Below are 26,905 nucleotides of genomic sequence, written 5' to 3' on the forward strand. Positions count from 1 at the left end.
CTACTAAAATACCCCAGAACATGTCCTTAGGAACGAGTCCAAGGCGTGTCCTAAAGTGTAAATTTACTCCGTCAATGACAAACCCATGTTAAAGTCACCGGTCCCTTCCATACGTCTTGACCAGAACTAGGACTGGTCCATGCACACCAGTGACTAGTCCTGTACCGGTCCTGTGGTTGATCCATTTCCCGCAGGGCGTTTTCTAAATTGTGAGTTAGTCCATACGTGGTATATATTAGACAAAAAAGTTATGTATAGGTAAGTCTACAAATAATTACAAATCGATATGGACTTTTTGCTAGAGAGCCAGAATTGAAATATGATGGTCGCTTATATGTGGGCTATATACAATTATGAACTTGATATGGGCCAATTTTTGTGTGATTGGTGATCGATTTATCTGAGGGCTATATATAACTATAGACCGATATGGACAAACTAGGTTCATGCACGCAAAGAAAAAAAACGTTTGGAAAACGTGTACCGAAAACGTTATTCTTTTGTTAGAGTTTTTTGAATTGCTTCGAAAATTTTAAACTTTTATCACCAAAAAAATTCGTTTGTTACAAAGTTTTTATTTTTTCAATAAAAAAAGTTAGTTTTGAAACAACAACAGAGTCCATTTCGTTTATATCAAACACTGTTCTTTTCTGACTTTTGGTCTTTAATAAAACGCAGTTCAAAATTTTATATAGTACAATGTAATGTTGAACATTTTTTCGGAATCTTCCGAACATATGTGGAATGTATGTAAAAAAAAAAAAAAACCTTGGTCGAAGCAGGGATCGAACCCACGACCCTTGGCATGAGAGTCAGACGTAACAACCACTGATCCACGGTGCCAAACTAAATGTTCGTTTCTGTTAAATAAACTTTGTTTATTCGGTTCGTGGGCGCCGCAAGCTATGCTATATAAATATAACTTATATGGATATTTATCTATTGATGACCATAACAGGTACATAGCTCAGTGGTTAGTGTGTTGGCTTACAAAGTGCATGGTCCGCGGTTCGATTCTCCGTCCAGGCGAAAGGTAAAAAAATTTTAAAAATTTATAAATTCGTATAATTTCTTCTACATTGTTGGTATTACAGGAAAAGGTGTTAACAACTAAAAAAACTCGTGGATGTGAGAAAGATGTGAAATAATATGCAATTTGCAAAAAAAAATTTTTTTTAGTTAGTCTCTATGAAATTGTTGTTACATCCTGGAAAAGAATAAATGTTTATCACAAAAAGTATATACTTTTCTTCCAAATACACTTCCTTACAGCGAAAAGCAAATGAGAAACAAACTTTGTTTGTCTAAAATTTCGTTTGGGAGGAAAGAATTATTTTTTTGCGTGTGGTTGTTAACGGCCATATACCAGCACAATGTACCAAATTTCAACTGACTCGGATGAAATTTGTTTCTCCCAGAGGCTCCAAAACCAAATCTCGGGATCGGTTTATATGGGGGCTATATATTATTATGGACTGATATGGACCACTTTTGCCATGGTTGTTAAATATCATATACTACCACCATGTACCAAATTTCAACCAGATCGGATGAATTTTGCTGTTCCAAAAGGCACCGGAGGTCAACTCTGAGGATCGGTTTATATGGGGGCTATATATAATTATGGGCTGATATGAACCAATTCCTACATGGTTGTTGGATACCATATACTAACATCACGTACCAAATTTCAACCGAATCGGATGAATTTTGCTCTTCCAAGGGGCTCCGAAGGTCAAATCTGGGGATCGGTTTATATGGGGCCTATATATAATTATGGACCGATTTCGACCAATTTTTGCATAGGTGTTTGAGGCCATATAATACACCACGTACCAAATTTCAACTGAATCAGATGAATTTTGGTCTTCCAAGAGGCTCCGGAGGTCAAATCTGGTGATCGGTTTATATGGGGGCTATATATAATTATGGACCGATGTGGACCAATTTTTACATGGTTGTTAGAGACCATATACTAACACCATGTACCGAATTTCAGCCGAATTGGAGGAAACTTGCTTCTCTTAGAGGGTCTGCAAGCCAAATTTGGGGGTCCGTTTATATGGGGGCTATACGTAAAAGTTGACCAATATGGCCCGTTTGCAATACCATCCGACCTACATCAATAACAACTACTTGTACCAAGTTTCAAGTCGATAGCTTGTTTCGTTCGGAAGTTAGCGTGATTTCAACAGACGGACGGACGGACGGACGGACATGCTCAGATCGACTTAGCATTTCACCACGACCCAGAATATATATACTTTATGGGGTCTCAGAGCAATATTTCGATGTGTTACAAACGGAATGACAAAGTTAATATACCCCCCATCCTATGGTGGAGGGTATAAAAAATTAATTGATCCAATTAATTATTATGATTGATTTTTGTTTCAATTAAAACATTTGTTGAATTAAATTTTTGATTAAATATTTTTTAAAATTCAAATATTTTAATTGAAAAAAATTTGGGTGATATTTTTTTTTCGGTGCAAGGTCAAATTGATTTTAATAATTCTTTCAACGCCTTATTTTAAAAACGATTTTTACTTAAAACATAGTATAATTTCTATTTGAGCTCGATTCTCAAAAACGAATAAATTAAAATTTGTTTCGTAGAATAAAGTAAAAGATAATTGGGTTTTCAATGTAACCTTACATCAATTCCCCGCTTCTTTGGCTCGGAATCAATAACAAAATCATTAGTGTAGACAAACTATTTGGAAACGTTTTTCAGTGTTAAAATAAATTATGATAGATCTCGATATAAAATCATAAAATGGGGACCGACAAAAAGCCATCTTGGCATTTCGGTTTATATGAAAATCCCAAATTTTTTTAAATCAATTTTCGGGTTTTTATTTTGCTCAAAACCGATTAATTGGTTAAAACCGAAAAAATAAAAAATTGTGAAAATGAGTTTTAAACACAAATTTTATTATAAAAAACAAAGAATTAACAATTCATTGAAATAAAATGAACTTTTTAAAACTAACTAAGAATAAACTTATGCGGTATTTCAATGCAATTGAATGCCGTTAAGGTGCTTCCTTTGCAAATAACATTTTCGTTTATTTTTTATGAAACCTAACGATACAAAATAAACGTTTATTGATGGTAGATGTCGGACTATAATATACGTCTTCAGTGTATTGTATATACTGAATGAAAAATTTTCTTTTCTGCGGAGAGAAATTTGTTCTTTGGGTGTACGAATTTAAAAATTTTCTTTCGAAACAAATAAATTATTTGCTCTCAATGAAAGGACTTTATAAGAAAGCGGAATTTTGTTTGACTAAAATTTCGTTGCGGAGGAAACTATTTTTTTCTTTAGATGCAAGATACACAACATCAGTTTTATTGAAGAATGCGAAATCGTCGTAGAGTGAATGGTATAGTAAAAAATTATACACGCAAAAAAATAATTCTTTCCTCCCAAACGAAATTTTAGACAAACAAAGTTCGTTTCTCATTTGCTTTTCGCTGTATGGAAGTGTATTTGGAAGAAAAGTATATACTTTTCGTGATAAACGTTTATTCTTTTCCAGGATGTAAAAACCATTTCATAAAGACAAACTCAAAAAAAAAAACATTGTTTTCTTGCTAATTGCATTTTCCCTCACATCTTTCTCACATTCACGAGGTTTTTTAGTTCTTAACACATTTTCCTGTAATACCAACAATGTAGAAGAAATTATACGATTTTATAAATTTTAAAAATTTTTTACCTTTCGCCTGGACGGAGAATCGAACCGCGGACCATGCACTTTGTAAGCCAACACACTAACCACTGAGCTATGTACCTGTTATGGTCATCAATAGATAAATGTCCATATAAGTTATATTTATATAGCATAGCTTGCGGCGCCCACGAACCGAATAAACAAAGTTTATTTAACAGAAACAAACATTTAGTTTGGCACCGTGGAGCAGTGGTTGCTACGTCCGAAGACCTAAAGTCAGAAAAGAAGACCTAAAGTCAGAAAAGAACAGTGTTTGATATAAACGAAATGGACTGTGTTGTTGTTTCAAAAATAAATTTTTTTATTGAAAAAATAAAAATTTTGTAACAAACGAATTTTTTTGGAGATAAAAGTTTAAAATTTTCGAAGCAATTCAAAAAACTCTAACAAAAGAAAAACGTTTTCGGTACACGTTTTCCAAACGTTTTTTTCTTTGTGTGTAGTTGTGTAACTAAATCCGGTTACCCAGCTAACCGGCGTCGGTTTTGGACACGCTAGCCAGATTCCAAACGCTAGGCATATCTGAAGATAATGGCTATTTCTGTGCGATAAGGAACTAAATAAGTTTCGGAGGTATTATGGCTGTTATGGAACCAAGAATTGGTAGATCGTATTAAATATTATAAAAAAACAAATATAAAATGCATTTACCCTTAAAAAGTACTAGTGAGCTTCCCACCTCTTTCATTTGTTTACTCACCAAAGATTCCCAAAGTATTGCGTCTGTTCCACCATACAAAAATTGTTTTCGTTTTTTGAAAGGATTCTTTAGAACCTTAAATTGCAATGGCAACATGATATCAGTTTTCAGGGTGGAGGTAAAAGGGGAATAAACATAAAAAGTTTATTAGTCAGTGGTAATATAATTTGAAGGTATAGTCACAGTATTTACTTACTAATTGGACGATAAACATTATGGAGTGAGTAAACGTAAACACTATGGAAGCCAGACAATAGGATGCTTGATTATTTGTGAATAATACACAAAACTCTACATATGTTTAAATTTTAAATAGAATATTTTAGAATATTTAAATAGCATAACATAATGGAATGATGAATTTTGGCTCAAACAAAAACATATTTTTATTTTTACACTGAAAAAATACAATAAAATATATCGTTATGTTAGTCCACATGGTGCCTATATGGACCGAATAATATGCCTACACCGAAAGAATTCTCTTCGTACAAAGATAGAAAAATTTCGTTAAAAGTACGAAATTTGTCATAGTGTTACAACCAAATAAACTATTCATAAAAAGAACAAAATCTTACGTTCTTTTAAAGAAATGTGAAACAGCTTCGTCCTTTTTTGAAATTTATTCGTAATTTTGTTTTAATGAAGAATATTTCGTAAAATAAACGCTATAAACCTCTTTAGTTCTTCATCGTTTTATATAGAGATAATTAGAGGGCCAAAGTTCAACCGGATCAGATGAACTTTGTTTCTTTATGAGGCTTCCGTATTTAAATCTTGGGGGACCAGTTTATATGGGAGCTATCTATAATTATGGACCGATATGCAGATTTTTGCACGGTTGTAAAAGGGCATATATTAACATCACGTACCAAATTTCAACCCTATCGGATGAAGTTTACTTCTCCAAGATGCTTCGGAGGTCAAATTTGGGGATCAGTTATCTGGAGGCAATATATAATTATGGACCAAGTTTAGCATGATTGTCCAATATGGACCATCCGACCTACATCGCTAACAACTATTTATACCAAGTCTCAAGTCGTTAGATTGTTTTGTTAGGAAGTTACACGCACAGAAAAACCATGTTTGGACATGGTTGCCGCATCCATTTAATGCTTATCTAGAGTATGTAATTGTCGCGAAAACCATGTATTTTGTCTTTGTAAAAATAGTTTTCGAGCGGAGAAAAATGTATGGTGGCAATAAGCATTTGAATGGTTATCAAATACCGCAAACAAGTTCTATCATTTAAATGATAGAATTTGAGACCACTAAATGGTCGGGAAAATCATGTACCTGACCATTCAATTTTTTTACTTTTTTAAAGGAACAAAAGTATTTTTATAGGTTAAGTATAGACATGTCTAGAACCATTAAATGGCCATAAAGACCATTTACATTTTTTTCGTGACCATTTAATTTTTTAACTTTTTTGCAGCGAAAAGAATTTTATAAAAACATTGAGCAGGTACACACGATTTACATTCTGCATTTTGCTATATGGTATCATTTATTTTTTATTTGCAGTTACATGATATCTGCGTTTGTACATTTGATGGGCACTATGTAAATATGGAATAATTACTTATTGTTGAAATTGAAAAAAAAGAGTGTGAAAAAATATATGATGTTTGCTTTAACGGCATTATAAATACAAATAAACAATGAATTATATTATAAATAAATAACAAGTATATACGGCCGTAAGTTCGGCCAGGCCGAAGCTTATGTACCCTCCACCATGTATTGCGGAGAAACTTCTACTGAAGACTTTTATCCACAATCGAATTACTTGGGTTGAGGTAACACTTGCCGATGGCAAGGTATCTTAAAACTTCCTAACACCGTAATATATACCACATAGTCCATACGTGGTATATATTAAACTAAAAAAGGCCGATTAAATACATATATAATTAAGTTTAAAGTTTCTATAGAAATAACATTTTGACAAAATAAAATTTTGACAACATATGCTATAGAAGTGAAATTTGGAAAAAAAATTTCTGTAGAAATAAAATTTTGACAAAATTTTCTATAGCAATAAAATTTTGACAAATTTTTCTATAGAAATAACATTTTGACAATGTTTTCTATAAAAATAAAATTTTGGTAGATTATTTTTGGCTCGAGTGGCAACCATGATTATGAACCGATATGGACCAATTTTTGTGTGATTGGGGATCGGCTATATATAACTATAGAAAGATATGGACCAATCATGGCATGGTTATAAGCGGCCTTATACTAACACCACGTACCAAATTTCAACCGGATCGGATGAATTTTGCTCCTCTAAGAGGCTCCGGAGGTCAAATCTGGGGATCGGCTTATATGGGGGCTATATATAATTATGGACCGATATGGACCACTTTTGGCATGGTTATTAAAGACAATATACTAACACCACGTACCAAATTTCAATCGGATCGGATGACTTTTGCTCCTCTAAGACGCTCCGGAGGTCAAATCTGGGGATAGGTTTATATGGGGGCTATATATAATTATGGGCCGATGTGGACCAATTTTTGTATGGTCATTAGAGAACATATACCAACACCATGTACCAAATTTCAGCCGGATCGGATGAAATTTGGTTCTCTTAGAGGCTCCGCAAGCCAAATCGGGGGATCGGTTTATATGGGGGCTATATTTAATTATAACCCGATATGGACCAATTTTGGCATGGTTATTAGAGACCATATACTAACACCATGTACCGAATCGGATGAAATTTGCTTCCCTTAGAGGCCCCGCAAGCCAAATCGGGGGATCGGTTTATATAGGGGCTATATATAATTATGGACCGATGTGAACCAATTTTTGCATGTTTATTAGAGACCATATACTAACACCATGTACCAAATTTCAGCCGGATCGGATGAAATTTGCTTCTCTTAGAGCAATCGCAAGCCAAATTTGGGGGTCCGTTTATATGGGGGCTATACGTAAAAGTGGACCGATATGGCCCATTTTCAATACCATCCGACCTACATCAATAACAACTACTTGTGCCAAGTTTCAAGTCCATAGCTTGTTTCGTTCGGAAGTTAGCGTGATTTCATTTGGGAGCCACCGTGGTGCAATGGTTAGCATGCCCGCCTTGCATACACAAGGTGGTGGGTTCGATTCCTGCTACGACCGAACACCAAAAAGTTTTTCAGCGGTGGATTATCCCACCTCAGTAATGCTGGTGACATTTCTGAGGGTTTCAAAGCTTCTCGAAGTGGTTTCACTGGAATGTGGAACGCCGTTCGGACTCGGCTATAAAAAGGAGGTCCCTTGTCATTGAGCTTAACATGGAATTGGGCAGCACTCAGTGATAAGAGAGAAGTTCACCACTGTGGTATCACAATGGACTGAATAGTCTAAGTGAGCCTGATACATGGGGTGCCACATAACCTAACCTAACCTAACCTAGCGTGATTTCAACAGACGGACGGACGGACGGACGGACGAACTGACGGACGGACATGCTCAGATCGACTCAGAATTTCACCACGACCCAGAATATATATACTTTATGGGGTCTTAGAGCAATATTTCGATGTGTTACAAACGGAATGACAAAGTTAATATACCCCCATCCTATGGTGGAGGGTATAAAAACAAACAAATAGATTTAATTTTGTGTTTTCTTTTCTCAAGTGGCGTCCTTTTTTCGACGATGAAAAAAGATTTTTCATAAAGATCAAAACATTTTAGGTTGTGACCATGTTCTTTTAACTAGGAGAAAAACATTTGTAATAAATACCATAACATTTTAAATTGTGACCATTGTCTTTTCATTCAAACAAAATTCTTTTTATCAATATAAAAACATTTTTATATTGTTCTTAGAACCATGTTCACTGAGCCAACATGGTTGCAGGTTAAATTGTTACATGGTCGCCGCAAACATAGCTCCTATCATATTATTTTGCTCTTCGAATATGATTGTGACAATCATGTTTCTTCTCTGCGTGTACCGTGATTTCCACATATGGACGGACATCGCTAGATCGACTCAGAATTTCACTACCCTGAAAATATTTATTTGGTCTGAGGTCAATATTTCTATGCATTACAAACGGAATCAAAAAGTTAGTATACCTCCCATCCTATGGTGGAGGGTATAGAAAGGGGAATTACATTTGTCAATTTCGTTCCACAGGAAAGTCTTTGTTATTTGGGTATATTAATTTAAAACTCTGAATTTCGAATTTCCTTTCTGATAAAGGAAATTTTTGATAAACAAAGTTTTCTTTTGACGCTAAAAAAAAATATTTCCTCCCAAATGAAATTTTAGACAAACGAAAATTGTTTGCTATTTGCTTTTTCTGGTAAAAAAAATTTGTTTGGAGGAAACATCTAAAATTGTTTACCATAAACAGTGGTCAAGAAAGCGGAAAAAATGCTTAGACACACTTCTCAGAAAACAAAAAACTTAAGCAACAAACGTGTTTCTTTCTTATGAACTACTCCCAGAGAAGGAAGGAGGTTTCAAGAACAAAATGTGTATTATTGGATGGTGACCATGTAAAATGTTTCGGCAACATGTTATTTTCTCCGATATTATGTATCTATTTTCGGAATTCATGTTATGTTTGGCGAGAAAACAACATGTTAGATGATCACCATTCAAAAATAACATTTGTCTCTTGAAAACGTTAGATGTGATGATATTCCTTCTCTGCTTGTATGTACTGAATGCCATAAATGACAGAAATAATGTAATATTAAATAAGTTCGAAAATTTGCGGTAAGATTTCGAAAACTTAATTCGAGATGTCTGTGCTAAATTTGCACTGTGTTAAAATTGTAGCATACGTGTAAATGTGTAATATTAATTTGTCAGAAAAAGTAAAGCGCTAAAATTAATCGAAAGCGACATTTCGAACAAAAGGATGCCAGAAAAAAATAAACTGTTTTATAGCAAGAATGAATTACGTCGTACGAAAATTGAATTAAATTATACTCCACATTTTGATATTTCCACAAAGCGTTGTTAAAGCCAGGAAAATTTAATGCGCTGGGGTACTTTTTAACTACAACTCACGAAATTACACCCTCTCATACAAGAAAAAATGAACTAAAAGTAAAGAAAACAAGTATATAAAGCAGTAAGTTCGGCCGGGCCGAATATTAAATACCCACGACCATGAATCAAATATTATAGTTTCCTGTAAAAATTTCAGGGGGATTCAGGGGGAAGCAAATCAGTTCAACCAGTACACTTCCCGAAGATAAATTCAAAGATTTTACTTATGAAGACTAGATCAGATTCTTGATTTATAAGAACCATATTTGTTTGAGTTTTAGAGGAATCATAAACATCGTGTGCAAGTGTGCAAGAAAATGAAATGAAAATGAAATAAAATCTAACATCTGTAGATTTTTACCCCCATTATTTAAATGATTGCCAGAAGTAAAATCTGGAAACTAAAATTCAGTTTCAAGCTAATTTCATTATCAGTGTACATGGACCGATATTCTCCATTCTCGGCACACCTCTTTATGTTCCTAAAATACTTCTAGATTTAAAATTTCATGCAAATTTGAAAAAAAAAACTATGGTTTCTAAAAGCCCAAGAAGTAAAATCGGGAGATCGGTCTATTTGGGAGATAAACCAAACCATGGACCAATACACCCCATTTTCGGCTCTCATATTTAAGGTCCTAAAATACCTGTAGATTTATCATTTCAGGCAAATTGGATAAAAACTACGGATTCTACAAGCCTAAAAATAAAATCATTTCTTGCACACCTATTTGTATTCCTAAAAACCTCCAGATTTTCGATTTCAGGCAAAGTGGACAACAATTACGGTTTCTAGAAGCCCAAAAAGTAATATCGGGAGATCGGTCTATATGATGGCTATATCAAAACATGGACCTATACTCACCATTTTCAGCATACCTTTTTATGTTCCTAAAATACCTCTAGATTTCCAATTTGAGGCAAGTTGGATAAAAACTACGGTTTCTATAGGCCCAAGAATAAAATCTGGAGATCGGTCTATATGGGGGCTATATAAAAACATGGTCCGATACACATCATTTTCAGCACACCTCTTTATTGTACTAAAATACTTCTAGATTTCCAATTTCAGGCAAATTGGATAAAAACTACGGATTCTATAAACCGAAGACCCCAAATCGGGAGATCGGTCTATATGGGGGATATACCAAAACCTGGACCGATACTCACCATTTTTAGCACACCTCTTTATGGTCCTAAAATACCTCTAGATTTCAAATTTCAACCAAATTGGATAATAACTACGGATTCTAGAAGCCCAAGAAGTAAAATCGGTCTATATGGGGGCTATACCTAAACATCAACCGATAGTCACAATTTTTGGCACACCTCTTTATGGTGCTAAAATACCTCTAGATTTCCAATTTCAGGCGAATTGGATAGAAACTACCGATTCTAGAAGCCCTAGAAATATAATCGGGAGATCGGTCTATATGGGGGCTATACCAAAACATGGACCGATACTCACCATTTTTGGCACACCTCTTTGTGGTCATAAAATAACTCTAGATTTCCAATTTCCGGCAAATTGGATAGAAACTAAGGTTTTTATAAGCCCAAGACCCCAAATCGGGAGGTCGGTTTATATGGGGACTATATCAAAACTTGGACCGATATAGCCCATCTTCGACCTTGACGTGCCTGCAGACAAAATACGAGTTTGTGCGAAATTTCAGCACGATTGCTTTATTATTGAAGACTGTAGCGTGATTACAACAGACAGACTGACAGACAGACGGACAGACGGACATGGCTATATCGTCTTAGAATTTCTCCCTGATCATGAATATATATATACTTTATATAGTTGGAAATCGATATTTCGATGTGTTATGTTACAAACGGAATGACAAACTTATTATACCCCCGTCACTATTCTACGGTGGTGGGTACACAGAAAAAATGTTCACGGACGTTTTTCCAATTAAAATCTTAATTGAGTTTTAAAAAATATTCAATTAAAAGTTTAATTGATTCAACAATTTTTTTAATTGAAATAAAAATCAATCACACAAATTAATAGTATCAATTAATTTTTTAATTGGATCAATTAATTTTTAATTGACTGTCAATTAATTTTTAAATTGATACTATCATTTCTGTGATTGAAGACATTTCAATTAAAAAATTAATTGGATCAATTAATTTCGTGATTGAATCAGAAAAATTCTTTGTGTGTATAAAAAATCATTGGCGCCAAATCATGACCATTTTAACTATGCTGTAGTTCATTCTTACTATTTTTGGGAATCGTGCGAAAATTTTCTTTTGTGTAGTTCATATTGAACTTATGTGTACGGTCATTGAATAGTATGCCCACGATTAATTCCTAAAATGTTTCAGACACACTTAAAAAAAGGAAAATTTCATTGGGCTGTGGAAAATTTCGAAAAAATAATAAAATTGAACTACAAGCAAATATTTTTTGCACTAAAAGTAAGTTAAATTTAACGTTGGTTTAGCTACGTTTTTTACGGTGAACTATGTTGTTTCTTCAACCAAAGAAGTACTTTTCCCCATTTAATAGTAATTTCTTACCAATTTTGAACCAAGTGGCAAGAAGCGGTATTTTCATTATAAATTAAGGCACAGTTTCACGATAATTCAATGATCGTTTCAGCTATTTTTCTAATTTTTCGTTCCTCTTCATGTTAAATGCATAACCAATTAAAGTTACCACTTAAATGATATGCATTCAATTTAAATAAATAATTTATTTAAAGTTAAAATACCAATACAGTAACTGGTATCCAATGTTCGATGCACTCTGTTGATAACGTGAGGAATTTTCAACAAAACTGTTTGAGTAGTTATTCCAACCACATTAAACACCAAAACGAAGACCTATCAATACAAGTTATTATTCAACCTCATTTCGTGGGATTGATTTGAGGCGTATATTTTTTAGGTGATCGTCCATAAAATTGAACGTAGGGTTTTTTCGCATTTCATCACCATTTTGGAAACATTACAAAATTCGTTTAACTTCCTAGTCATGGGAGTATAATATGGTTATGGTATTACCACAACACGGCTGTAGAACCAATTGTGGCTTAACGTCATGCCATTATGTTTAGCCGTCTTTTTTGGGCCAGCATAGTATTCCAACATGTTTTGGAATGAAGGTAATGAAAGTTGAAACGTGTCTTGCAAATGCAATGTATGACCAGATATTTGCTCTATTTTCAGAAGCTATTTTGCCCATTTCTTTTTTCACTCTCGACAAGCATGAGAATTGATCTCATTCTTAAGCTTTTTTCTTCCATTAATTTATGAGATGTTGTTAAAAACTTTTTTTTCGCAAAGCTTGCTTGTTAAGATAGATGACACAAATTTCCTGTTAGAACAAGTAGGTAACAAGTTTCATCAACAATAAGTAAAAAAGAATTGTTCTTGTAGAAATTAAAATGCACAGTGGTTCAAATTGAAAATCAACTTGCCCGCACTCTAAAAAGTATTAACTTTCCAAAAAAAAACTTATGAATGTTATATAGTAGGATACTTTTCCTTGGTCATAAAGATATTTTGAATGGAATAAAGTTTAAATTCTGCCTTCTTGTACCATGAATCAAATATATAATATATCAAACCCTTACCGACATAAACCAAATTTGACATATCTCTTAGCCAAATTCAAAATATACCACTAGATTTATAATTTCAGGTACATTTGATAAAAATTGGGGTGTCTACACCCTCAAAAAATCGCTTCTGTAACCATATACATTTCAGGATTGGTCCAAATACATTTTCAGGATTGGTCCAAACAAACTGTTGTTTGTATTGTTCAAACATATTATGTTTCACCTTAGACATACACTGGTAGAAAAAACAAGTATATACGGCCGTAAGTTCGGCCAGGCCGAATCTTATGTACCCCCCACCATGGATTGCGTAGAAACTTCTACGAAAGACTGTCATCCACAATCGAATTACTTGAGTTGTGGTATCTTAAAACTTTTTAACATCGTTTTCTAAATTGTGAGTTAGTCCATACGTGGTATATATTTGACAAAAAAGGTATGTATAGTTAAGTCTACAAATAATTACGAATCGATATGGACTTTTTGCACGGTACGTAGAGAGCCAGAATTGAAATATGGGGGTCGCTTATATGGGGGCTACAATTATGAACTTGATATGGACCAATTTTTGTGTGATTGGAAATCGATTTATCTGACGGATATATATAACTATAGACCGATATGGACCTAGTTACGCATGGTTGTTAACGACCATATACTAGCACAATGTACCAAATTTCAACTCACTCGGATGAAATTTGCTCCTCCAAGAGGCTCCAAAACCAAATCTCGGGATCGGTTTATATGGGGCTATATATGATTATGGACTGATATGGACCACTTTTGGCATGGTTGTTAAATATCATATACGATCACCACGTACCAAATTTCAAGTAGATCGGATGAATTTTGCTTCTCCAAAAAGCACCGGAGGTCAAATCTGGGGATCGGTTTATATGGGAGCTATATATAATTATAGGCTGATAGGAACCAATACCTGCATGGTTGTTGGATACCATATACTAACATCACGTACCAAATTTCAACCGAATGGGAAGAATTTTGCTCTTCCAAGGGGCTCTGGAGGTCAAGTCTGTGGATCGGTTTATATGGGGCCTATATATAATTATGGACCGATATCGACCAATTTTTGCATGGGAGTTTGAGGCCATATATTAACACCACGTACCAAATTTCAACTGAATCAGATGAATTTTGGTCTTCCAAGAGGCTCCGGAAGTCAAATCTGGTGATCGGTTTATATGGGGTCTATATATAATTATGGACCGATGTGGACCAATTTTTGCATGGTTGTTAGAGACCATATACCAACACCATGTATCAAATTTCAGCCGGATCGGATGAAATTTTCTTCTCTTAGAGGCCTCGCAAGCCAAATCGGGCGATCGGTTTATATGGGGGCTATATATAATCATGGACCGATGTGGACCAATTTTTGCATTGTTGTTAGATACCATATATTAACACCATGTACCAAATTTCAGCTGGATCGGATGAAATTTGCTTCTCTTATAGGCCTCCCAAGCCAAATTTGGGAGTCCGTTTATATGGGGGCTATACGTAAAAGTGGACCGATATGGCGCATTTGCAATACCATCCGACCTACATCAATAACAACTACTTGTGCCAAGTTTCAAGTCAATAGCTTGTTTCGTTCGGAAGTTAGCGTGATTTCAACAGACGGACGGACGGACGGACATGCTCAGGTCGACTCAGAATTTCACCACGACCCAGAATATATATACTTTATGGGGTCTTAGAGCAATATTTCGATGTGTTACAAACGGAATGACAAAGTTAATATACCCCCCATCCTATTGTGGAGGGTATAAAAATACTGAAATTTTCTTTGTGTGGATATATTTTTAAGACGCCAATTGGTTACTTTCATTATTTTACTTACAGCATACTCTCTAGGTCTCTCTTTCTAAACATATATATGTTTATAGGCTATTTCTAAATTAATATATGTTTGCATGCAAGCATATTATATTTACAAACATTTTATGTCCCAAACATGTTACGCTAGTTTATGAACATTTTATGCTTGCACTTAAAAATATTGTGTTAAAAAGTTGTAGTTCCAAACATTTAATTTTTACACCCAAACATATGAAAGACAGTCTTTTTCGTCCGTGTATGGTATACCAAAACATGAATCGATACACACCATATTCGACACACCTATTTGTGGACATAAATATTTTGAGATTTCCATTTTTCAGGCAAATCGGATAAAAATTGTCTAAATGTTGAAGACTCCAAATAAGGGCCTGTTGTATTTGGGGGCTATATCGAAACCTGAACCGATAAACGAATTTAATTATTTGACAGAAATATTTGACAGAAATCAAAAATTAATTCGCCAGCACAGTGAAACAAGCAAACATTTTTAGCTCATATTGGATATATAACATCACTATAGGCGCGATATAGTGATATACTCTTAAACATATTCTGCATCAAGTATATATATTTTCACAATTTGTTCAAACAAAAAATATTATGTTTCACCCTAAGCTTATCTTTTTTATAGCTCCAAATATTTAATACCGTTCTAATAAAAGTCAATAGTTTTTAAAGCTTAAGATCTTCGTTTCCTTTATTTTTTATTTTTAATCCATTATTCCTGATATTTCGCAATTTTCATTGAATTGCTTCTTCAGAGGGGTTATTTGATATATGAGACAATGATCACAAAACAATTATTATTCTAATGGAGCATCACTGCTCTCGTCTACTTTATCTATTGCATAGACGAGAACAGTGATGCTCCATTAGAATAATAATTGTTTTGTGATCATTGTCTCATATATCAAATAACCCCTCTGAAGAAGCAATTCAATGAAAATTGCGAAATATCAGGAATAATGGATTAAAGATAAAAAATAAAGGAAACGAAGATCTTAAGCTTGAAAAACTATTGACTTTTATTAAAAAGAAAAAGATCGAATAAAACACCAAGAAACAAAAAGTTAATACCTTTCTTTATTTTTTTAAATAAGTCTGTTCATAAATGTTTAATGCTCTTCGCTCTTTTATTTATTTTAGGTCAGAATATGTCGAATTACTCCTAGACCGACTGGATTTGTTTTGATACCATAAGAGGAAAAAATTATGTCGATCTGCATAAAAAACATATACACATTCAAATGCAGCTCTCAAAACAAACACTTTTTTTGTATATTTCTATTTTCTTTATCGCTCTCTGTTCGTTTCTCCATTTGATTGTGTAAATTCAATAATGTTTAGACATAAACATTTAAAATATTTGGGGTGCCTCGTTCATGTTTACATTTATACACAACAAAATATGTCTCCCAAGTAGCGCACCATTTGCTCTCATTTGATTCTCTCACTATGTTATGTTGATATCTTTCGTTATATATCTCCATCGACATCTTTATCCTTTTGATCTATTCTCGGTCGTTTCTAAACATATATATGTTTATAGAAAATTTCTTGATTAATATGTCAACATATCGAAGATCACGGATACATTCTTGACATCGGTGTTACGTCGATAATCAAAAATTCACAAAACTTTTACAATTTTATACCCTCCACCATAGGATGGGGGGTATATTAACTTTGTCATTCTGTTTGTAACACATCGAAATATTGCTCTAAGACCCCATAAAGTATATATATTATGGGTCGTGGTGAAATTCTGACTCGATCTGAGCATGTCAGTCCGTCCGTCCGTCTGTTGAAATCACGCTAACTTCCGAACGAAACAAGCTATCGACTTGAAACTTGGCACAAGTAGTTGTTATTCATCCGATCCGGCTGAAATTTGGTACATGGTGTTTGTATGTAGTCTCTAACAGCCATGCAAAAATTGGTCCACATCGGTCCATAATTATATATAGCCCCCATATAAACCGATCCCCCGATTTGGCTTTCGGACCCTCTAAGAGAAACAAATTTTATCCGATCCGGTTGAAATTTGGTACATGGTGTTAGTATATGGTCTTTAACAACCATGCAAAAATTGGTCCACATCGGTTCATAATTATATATAGCCCCCATATAAACCGATCCCCAAGATTTGGCTTGCGGAGCCTCTAAGAGAAGAAAATTTCATCCGATCCGGCTGAAATTTGGTACACGGTGTTAGTATATGATCTCTAACATCTATGCAAAAATTGGTCCACGTCGGTCCATAATTATATACAGCCCCCATATAAACCGATCCCCAGATTTGGCTTGCGGAGACTCAAAGAGAAGCAAATTTCATCCGATCCAGCTGAAATTTGGTACATGATGTTGGTATATGGTCTCCAACAACCATGCAAAAATTGGTCCACATCGGTCCATAATTATATATAGCCCCCTTATAAACCCATCCCCAGATTTGACCTTTGGTGGATAAGCAAACTTCATCCGGTCTGATTGAAATTTAGTACGTGGTGTTAGTATATGGTCTCTAACAACCATGCAGATATTGGTCCATATCAGTCCATAATTATATATAGCCCCCATATAAACCGATCCCGAGATTTGGCTTGCGGAGCCTCTAAGAGAAGAAAATTTCATCCGATCCGGCTGAAATTTGGTACACGGTGTTAGTATATGATCTCTAACATCTATGCAAAAATTGGTCCACGTCGGTCCATAATTATATATAGCCCCCATATAAACCGATCCCCAGATTTGGCTTGCGGAGACTCAAAGAGAAGCAAATTTCATCCGATCCAGCTGAAATTTGGTACATGATGTTGGTATATGGTCTCCAACTACCATGCAAAAATTGGTCCACATCGGTCCATAATTATATATAGCCCCCCTATAAACCCATCCCCAGATTTGACCTTTGGTGGATAAGCAAACTTCATCCGGTCTGATTGAAATTTAGTACGTGGTGTTAGTATATGGTCTCTAACAACCATGCAGATATTGGTCCATATCAGTCCATAATTATATATAGCCCCCATATAAACCGATCCCGAGATTTGGTTTTGGAGCCTCTTGGAGGAGCAACTTTGGTACATTGTGCTAGTATATGGCCGTCAACAACCATGCTAACTAGGTCTATAGTTATATATAGCCCTCAGATAAATCGATCCCAATCACACATAAATTGGTCCATATCATGTTCCTAATTGTAGCCCCCATATTTCAATGCTGGCTCTCCACGTACCGCACAAAAGTCCATATCGATTCGTAATTATTTGTAGACTTACCTATACATAACTTTTTTGTCTAATATATACCTTGTATGGACTAACTCACAATTTAAAAAACGATGTTAAGAAATGTTAAGTCACCTTGCCATCGGTAAGTATTACCACAACGCAAGTAATTCGATTGTGGATGACAGTCTTTCGCAGAAGTTTGTAGGCAATCCATGGTGGAGGGTACATAAGATTCGGCCTGGCCGAACTTACGGCCATATATACTTGTTTATGTTGTCGAAAACCCACTGTTCTATTTCTTCATCAACAAGTGTTTGTATATGACCATATTTTCCAAGTTATCACTTGCGATCATGTATTGACGTTTAGATATAAAGCAAGCAAACATTCATGCTTTTAATGAAACTTTTTCTAGTTGATTTTAAGCTATTGAAGAGTTTTCCCATTTCGTAGATTTATTGATCATTCTATTCGCTTCTGTATTCAGTATTCAATACAGAAACCAGAGTACATAGACAATGGCTAGAGCAGACACTCCTCCGGAAACGAGGTCATTGACAACACCGCTTTTACATGCATTTAATGATGAGTAGACATGTCGCATTAGATGGGGTCGCATAAATATATAAAAAGAAAACTTTTTGTCTACAAGGGGACTTGTCTGGTTACATTCTTCATTTGTTAACAAAAAGCTTCCTACTGTAGTGTAACACTTTCATTTTATCATTTATTTTGTCCAGAAGGGCTATTTATTTTGTGAATGAATATCTTTGAGAATATTTACATTGTTCTTTATTTTTGAAGTAATTAAGGTATTAAGATTTTGTCTTCACCAAAATTTATTGTAGCCTCTTAAGATTTAATAGAGCATTTTGTTGGTTTCTTCTCGGAGATTAGAAGCAAACAAAATTATATTATGTGTTTCTAATCTCTGATGTATGTGTGCCTCATTACAGGCCATGTGTTTAGTTTTATAGTTATGATTAAAGCTCTTTACTTAATTAAATATGACTAACGGCCAATTTAATCATAAAAAAATAGAAGGTAAGCATATTATTGATAAAAACATAGCATTTGGAACTGTAACATGCTGTTTTTATTTGGAAAGACATTTTCTTCGATGATCAATATACAGGGTAGTTAATATGTAATGCAACAATCTAAAGAGCTATGTTTTTCTCATCTTTTTATTTTATTGTTCAAAAACAAACATGTCGAAAGTAACATAAAATTGTTCTATTTACTGATCGCCCACCCTCAAAAAAAATTCGCTCCTGTAACATATACCTCAAACACATTTTGCTTCAAGCATATATATTTTCAGGATTGGTCCAAACAAAATATTGTTTGTATTGTTCAAACATATTATGTTGCACCTTAGGGCATACACTGGTAGAAAAAAATGGTAATGAACTTTTCTTTGTGTGGATATATTTTTAATACGCCAATTGTTTACTTCCATTATTTTACTTTCAGCATACTCTCTAGGTCTCTCTTTCTAAACACATATATGTTTATAGGCTATTTCTAAGTTAATATATGTTTGCATCTAAGTATATTATATTTACAAACAGTTTATGTCCCAAACATGTTATGATAGTTTATGAACATTATATGCTTGCACTTAAAAATCTTGTGTTAAAAAATTTCAGTTCCAAACATATAATTTTTACATCCAAACATATGAAAAACAGTCTTTTTCGTCCCTGCAGACATTGTTTTATTTTAGATTTTTTTTTTTAGATGATGTTTAGATTTGTTCGAATTGGATACGTTTGGCATGAGTTATGTTTCTGCGAAGAGCCCCCTTAAGATGATCGTCCCCGTTGTATTTTTGCCCAAAATGTCCAAGGCGCAAAAGTCCAAGGGATTCAAATGTGGAGATTGTAGTGGCATTGTGCCGTAGAAATGAAGCGATTAACATCTTTTTAAGCCATTCTTGGCTGACGCGTACTGAGTGCAATGGGGGTGAGTCCTGTTGAAATGTCCATACACCCTAAAAAATCGCCTTTGTGTTTGCTTCAAGCATATATATTTTCCGAATTTGTCAAAGCAAAAAATTGTTTTTAGTGTGCAAACTTTCCAGCAGAAAAATTTGTAAGTTCAATTCTAAAAGCACTGCCAAAAATGTTCTCCCAAATATGTTCTTTATATTAAATACATAGGAAGTTCTTTCATTCAAATTCTTATATCTCTTTTTTTCATATTTTGAATAGGTAATTTTAGCTTTTTATACCCACCACCATAGAATGGTGAAGGGGGTATAATAAGTTTGTCATTCCGTTTGTAACACATCGAAATATCGATTTCCGACTATATAAAGTATATAAAGGGTGATTCTTTTGAGGTTAGGATTTTCATGCATTAGTATTTGACAGATCACGTGGGATTTCAGACATGGTGTCAAAGAGAAAGATGCTCAGTATGCTTTGACATTTCATCATGAATAGCCGAACGATCTGCCACAACGTCGAATTTTCAGTGAATGGGCCCTAGAAAAGTTGGCAGAAAATCCGCTTTTTTATCGACAAATTTTGTTCAGCGATGAGGCTCATTTCTGGTTGAATGGCTACGTAAATAAGCAAAATTGCCGCATTTGGAGTGAAGAGCAACCAGAAGCCGTTCAAGAACTGCCCATGCATCCCGAAAAATGCACTGTTTGGTGTGGTTTGTACGCTGGTGGAATCATTGGACCGTATTTTTTCAAAGATGCTGTTGGACGCAACGTTACGCTGAATGGCGATCGCTATCGTTCGATGCTAACAAACTTTTTGTTGCCAAAAATGGAAGAACTGAACTTGGTTGACATGTGGTTTCAACAAGATGGCGCTACATGCCACACAGCTCGCGATTCTATGGCCATTTTGAGGGAAAACTTCGGAGAACAATTCATCTCAAGAAATGGACCGGTAAGTTGGCCACCAAGATCATGCGATTTGACGCCTTTAGACTATTTTTTGTGGGGCTACGTCAAGTCTAAAGTCTACAGAAATAAGCCAGCAACTATTCCAGCTTTGGAAGACAACATTTCCGAAGAAATTCGGGCTATTCCGGCCGAAATGCTCGAAAAAGTTGCCCAAAATTGGACTTTCCGAATGGACCACCTAAGACGCAGCCGCGGTCAACATTTAAATGAAATTATCTTCAAAAAGTAAATGTCATGGACCAATCTAACGTTTCAAATAAAGAACCGATGAGATTTTGCAAATTTTATGCGTTTTTTTTTTTTTAAAGTTATCAAGCTCTTAACAAATCACCCTTTATATTCTTGGTCAGGGAATAGTTCAAAGACGATATAAGCATGTCCGTCTGTCTGTTGTAATCACGCGCTACAGCCTTCAATAATGGCGCTATCGTCCTGAAATTTGGCACAGATTCGTCTTTTGTTTCCAGGCAGGTCAAGTTCGAAGATGGGCTATATCGGTCCAAGTTTTGATATAGTCCCCATATAAACCGACCTTTTGATTTGGGGTCTTGGGCTTATAAAAACTGTAGTTTATATCCAATTTGAGTGAAATTGGAAATTTAGAGATATTTTAGAACCATCAAAAAGTTACCGAAAATGGTGCCTATCGGTCCATGTTTTGGTATAGCCCCCATATGGACCGATTTCCCAATTTTGCTTCTTGGGCGTCTAGAAAGTGTATTTTCTATCCGATTTGCCTAAAATTGGAAATCTAGATACAGCCCCCATATAGACTGATCTCCCGATTTTACTTCTTGGGCTTCTAGAATCCGTAGTTTTAATCCACTTTACCAGAAATTTGAAATCTAGAAGCAGCCCGATGTATCAGGCTCACTTAGACTATTCAGTCCATTGTGGTCAGGAAACTAGTATAAATTGCGTTATTTCCGTTTCAAAAGATATATTTGGTACATCGTTTTAGTAAAGTTTTTCTACCTCAGCTTGTATGTGCTCAACAATGTGGTGTATAAATGAACGGTTTGACTGTTATTGTGTTGGGCTCGTGCTACATGGCCCAATGGTCTTTACCTGATCCCTTGTTTAGTACGATTACATGGGACCTTTTTTATATATCCAAATCGGAACGGCGTTTCACATTGCGATGAAACCACTTTGGGAAGTTTTGAGAGATATATTACTTTTAGGTGTTTGGTCGAAACTGGGATTGAAACCAGGGCCCTGTATGTGCAAGGCCGTACACGCAAAGAAAAAAAAACGTTTCGAAAAAGTGTACCGAAAACGTTTTTCTTTTGTTAGAGTTTTTTGAATTTCTTCGAAAAGTATACACTTTTATCACCGAAAAAAATTCGTTTGTTACAAAATTTTTATTTTTTCAATAAAAAAAGTTATTTTTAAACCAACAACACAGTCCATTTCGTTTATATCAAACACTGTTCTTTTCTGACTTTAGGTCTTTAATAAGACACATTTTACAGTTCATAGTAAAAATTTAATATAGTAGAATGTAATGTTGAACATTTTTTCGGAATCTTCCGACCATATCTGGAATGTATGTAAAAAAAAAAAAACTTTGGTCGAAGCAGGGATCGAACCCACGACCCTTGGCATGCAAGTCGGACGTAGCAACCACTGCTCCACGGTGCCCAACTAAATGTATTTTTCTGTTAAATAAACTTTGTTTAATCGGCTCGTGGGCGCCGCAAGCTATACTATATAAATATAACTTATATGGGTAATTGTCTATTGATGACAATAACGGCTACATGGCTTAGTGGATAGTGTGTTGGCTTACAAATTGCATGGTCCGCGGTTCGATTCTCCGTCCAGGCGAAAGGTACAAAAAAATTTTAAAATTTATAAAATCGTATAATTTCTTCTACATTGTTTGTATTACAGAAAAAGGTGCTAATAACTAAAAAACTTCCTGGAAGTGAGAAAGATATGAGGGAAAATTCAATTAGCTAGAAAAAAATTTTTTTTTGAGTATAAACGTTTATCACAAAAAGTATATACTTTTCTTCCAAATACACTTCCTTTCAACGAAAAGCAAATGAGAAACGAACTTTGTTTGTCTAAAATTTCGTTTGGGAGGAAAGAATTATTTTTTTGCGTGTAGTAATAAGCATTGCATCACGTGGCTCCAGCATTTCGATAATAATCGAATATCTACAGCCTCAAAAAAATCGCTTCGCCAAAATATCGCTTCTCTCAAAAATATTTGAAGAAGCACATATATTTTTGGATATTGCCGAAAAATTATGATGTTCGTTTAATGTGAACATATAATATGTTTGGAAGCCCATTGACCCAAAAAATAGATGTTAGTTAGCATTTTCTCCCAAACAAGATTGTGTTCTTAATGAAATTATAAATTATTTGTCCAACGAATCCTAAAGTTTTTTTAACGATAACCATTCAAACTCTCTATTTGTAGTTTACATTCATGCACGCAAAGAAAAAAAACGTTTGGAAAAGTGTACCGAAAACGTTTTTCTTTTGTTAGAGTTTTTGAATTGCTTCGAAAATTTTAAACTTTTGGTGATAAAAATTCGTTTGTTACAAAATTTTTATTTTTTCAATAAAAAAAGTTATTTTTGAAACAACACAGTCCATTTCGTTTATATCAAACACTGTTCTTTTCTGACTTTAGGTCTTTAGTAAGGCACATTTTACAGTTCAAAATTTAATATAGTACAATGTAATGTTGAACATTTTTTCGGAATCTTCCGAACATATCTGGAATATATGTAAAAAAAACAAAAGCAAAAAAAAAACTTTGGTCGAAGCAGGGATCGAACCCACGACCATTGGCATGCACGTCGGACGTAGCAACCACTGCTCCACGGTGCCAAACTAAATGTTTGTTTCTGTCTTTATGAAATTGTTTTTACATCCGGGAAAAGAATAAACGTTTATCACAAAAAGTATATACTTTTCTTCCAAATACACTTCCTTACAGCGAATAGCAAATGAGAAACGAACTTTTTTTTTGTCTAAAATTTCGTTTGGGAGGAAAAAATTATTTTTTTGCGTGTGTATTGCGAATATAAACCGAAACTAGGTTTTCCATAAAATTGTGTCCAATCATTTTATATCGCTCATCGAATATGATTTTCATGATCATCATTCATGTTTCTTCTGTGAGTGTACAATGATAAATATAATGTATATTTTTGATTACAGACAATTACAAGGTGATAAAATCTTTAAATTACGCGTGGAATGACTACTGAAGACAATAAACATCTTTGTCTACCACCAAATGAATAATCTTGGGGAAATTGCGAAACAATAAAAATTCTGTTTCTAAACTTTCGTATTGGTAAATCGATTTTTGCACAAAAGAAACGATTATATTCAGACATTTATTTATGAAATTCCACTGTCAAGGTGCTAATATGAAATGTAATAAAAATTATTCATTCGTACATATAAGCCCACTATAGCAAAACATTAAATTTGCTAAAAATAAAAGTCTCAACATTTTTTTAAATGTCAAAAATACGTTACAAATTTTATACGAGATACTATCTAAAGTGATATGAGTGGCTTTAATTGTTTGTAAATTAATTTTAAATTGATTTCTATATCTTCCATTCTTCTAAACACATGTGGTCACATCAAGTGCATGAACAATTGAGTGGGCTAAAGTGCTGTCCATTCGAAAGCTTGATTTCGATTAATTGCTGTAGATATTCTGGTTCCTCTCGAATTTGAGAATATTTTGATCACTTTTGCCTGCGGTTTTATCGAAATGTTTTTTCGTTTTCATTTGAGAAAAGAACGATTTTAATTAATGTCATTTTAATACGTCACAAACCTTGAAAAAAAGCGAACTATAGACAATAAATAAATTTAAAAATAGCACCAAAAATGAGTTAATGCTAAATTGTGGTATCATTTAATATACACACAAAAAAATATTTTTTGTCTTCAATCACGAAATTAATTGATTAATTGATCCAATTATTTTTGAATTGAAATGTCTTCAATCACAGAAATTATATTATCAAGTAAAAAATTAATTGAAAGTCAATTAAAAAATTACTTGATCCAATTAAAAAAATTAATTGATATTATTAATTTTTGTTTCATTTAAAAGATTTGTTGACTCAATTAAATTTGTAATTGAATATTTTTTAAAACCCAATTAAGATATTAATTGGAAAAATTTTAGTGCATTTTTTGTGTTCACTGAAAAAAAGCATGCCCATTTCCAAAGATTTTGTCTTTACTTTAAAAAATTTGGTATTGATTCCGAGCCAAAGAAGCAGAGAATACAAGTAAGGATACTTTTAAGACACAATTCTCTTTTAAATTTGGGTTTTGTGTTCTTGCTTCTAGGAAGCAAATTTAATTTTTTCGCGTTTTCAGCTTTTTTCCTTCATATGCTATCAAACTCCTTTAAAACGAGTTAACAAACAACTTTATTTTCCAAATTAAGACTCGACTTCCAGTAGAAATTATGCTATGTTTCATGTAAATGTTTCTTTAAAATAAAGTGTTGAAAAACATGTCCTATATTTGAACAATTTTTTGCTTTGTATTCAAGATGCAAAAAGACAACAAATTTAAAGTCAATTTCATTCATTTTAAAGAATTTTTCTGAATTAGTAAAGTTGACCTTAGCCCAAACATTTTTTCTTTCATGTTATGATACCCTTTTTTAAGTGAAATCACTTAATCATAAGGACAATACGACTTCATTGAAAAGTTTATCGACTTTTGGAAAAGGAAAAAAACTTTATATTAGAGAAATGCGTCTTCTATGCTAAGCAAAATTTGCATTCGTATTTTAAAGACATGAAATCTTTGACCTCACGACAATATTTTTTTCAGTGTAGGGTTATAGAAATTTCGAATTTTCAAAACTTGGTTTTTAAAGTTTGATTCCAATAAGAGAAATATATATATATGAATCTAGGGAAGTGTTGCTAGTAATTGCATCCTATAGATTCATATATGTCTATTTTATTGGCATTATAGAAGAGAAAGTGTAGAGAAGAAAATAAATCATGTGAAAATGAAGAAGATATGGGAGATGCATTTAACCAGAAAATTAAAAAAAAAGAAGAGCGAGTTTCTATTGAACATCTCCTGCAAAGTTTTATATTCTTTTCTTTGTTATTCCGCTTGATCATGGAGTAACATAATTCTAAGACGATGACTTGATTTAACTTCTTGAGGAAGCACGGTTGCCACAGTTGGTAGAATTGGACCAAAAATTGTAGATTTTTTACTGTTTGATAGAATTTTTGATGTTTTGATAGATTTTGCAAAATATTCCACTTTAATTAAGAGGTACTTTAATTTTTTATAGAAATAAAATTTTAGCAAAATTTTCTATAGAAATAAAATTTTAGCAAAATTTTCTATAGAAATAAAATTGTGGAAAAATGTTCTATAGAAATAAAATTTTGACAAAACTTTGTATAGAAATAAAATTTTGACTATATTTCTTATAGAAAACAAAAATACACATTATGAAACAATTTTCCATAGTGATTAAATTTTTATAAAATTGTGATAAGATTTTTTAAAATTTGGTAGATTTTTTGTAAAATTTTCTTCAAATTTTGATATATTATTCTCGGCGCAAGTGGCACCCGCACAGAAAAAAATTTCACGAAAATTTTTCCAATTAAAATCTTAATTGAGTTTTAAACAATATTCAATTAAAAATTTAATTGATTCAAAAAATTTTTTAATTGAAATAAAAATCAATCACACAAATTAATAGTATCAATTAAATATGTAATTGGATCAATTAATTTTTTAATTGACTGTCAATTAATTTTTTAATTGATACTATCATTTCTGTGATTGAAGA

General features: G+C 33.6%; 1 protein-coding gene across 3 annotated transcripts in view; it reads right to left on the minus strand.

The window, feature by feature from the left end:
• The window catches only part of Nost (Nostrin), a 278,724-nt gene that overhangs the window by 177,256 nt on the left and 74,563 nt on the right, over nt 1–26,905 (minus strand). The window contains exon 3 of one of the 3 annotated variants that reach the window (XM_075302371.1): nt 4,444–4,518. The exons of the other annotated variants lie outside the window; for them this stretch is intronic. Coding sequence (XP_075158486.1) covers nt 4,444–4,518 — 75 coding nt within the window. The remainder of the gene's footprint in view (nt 1–4,443; nt 4,519–26,905) is intronic. 3 annotated transcript variants of the gene reach the window in all.

This window comes from Haematobia irritans, chromosome 3 (assembly GCF_050003625.1).
Source record: "Haematobia irritans isolate KBUSLIRL chromosome 3, ASM5000362v1, whole genome shotgun sequence".
Taxonomy (NCBI): Eukaryota; Metazoa; Arthropoda; class Insecta; order Diptera; family Muscidae; genus Haematobia; species Haematobia irritans.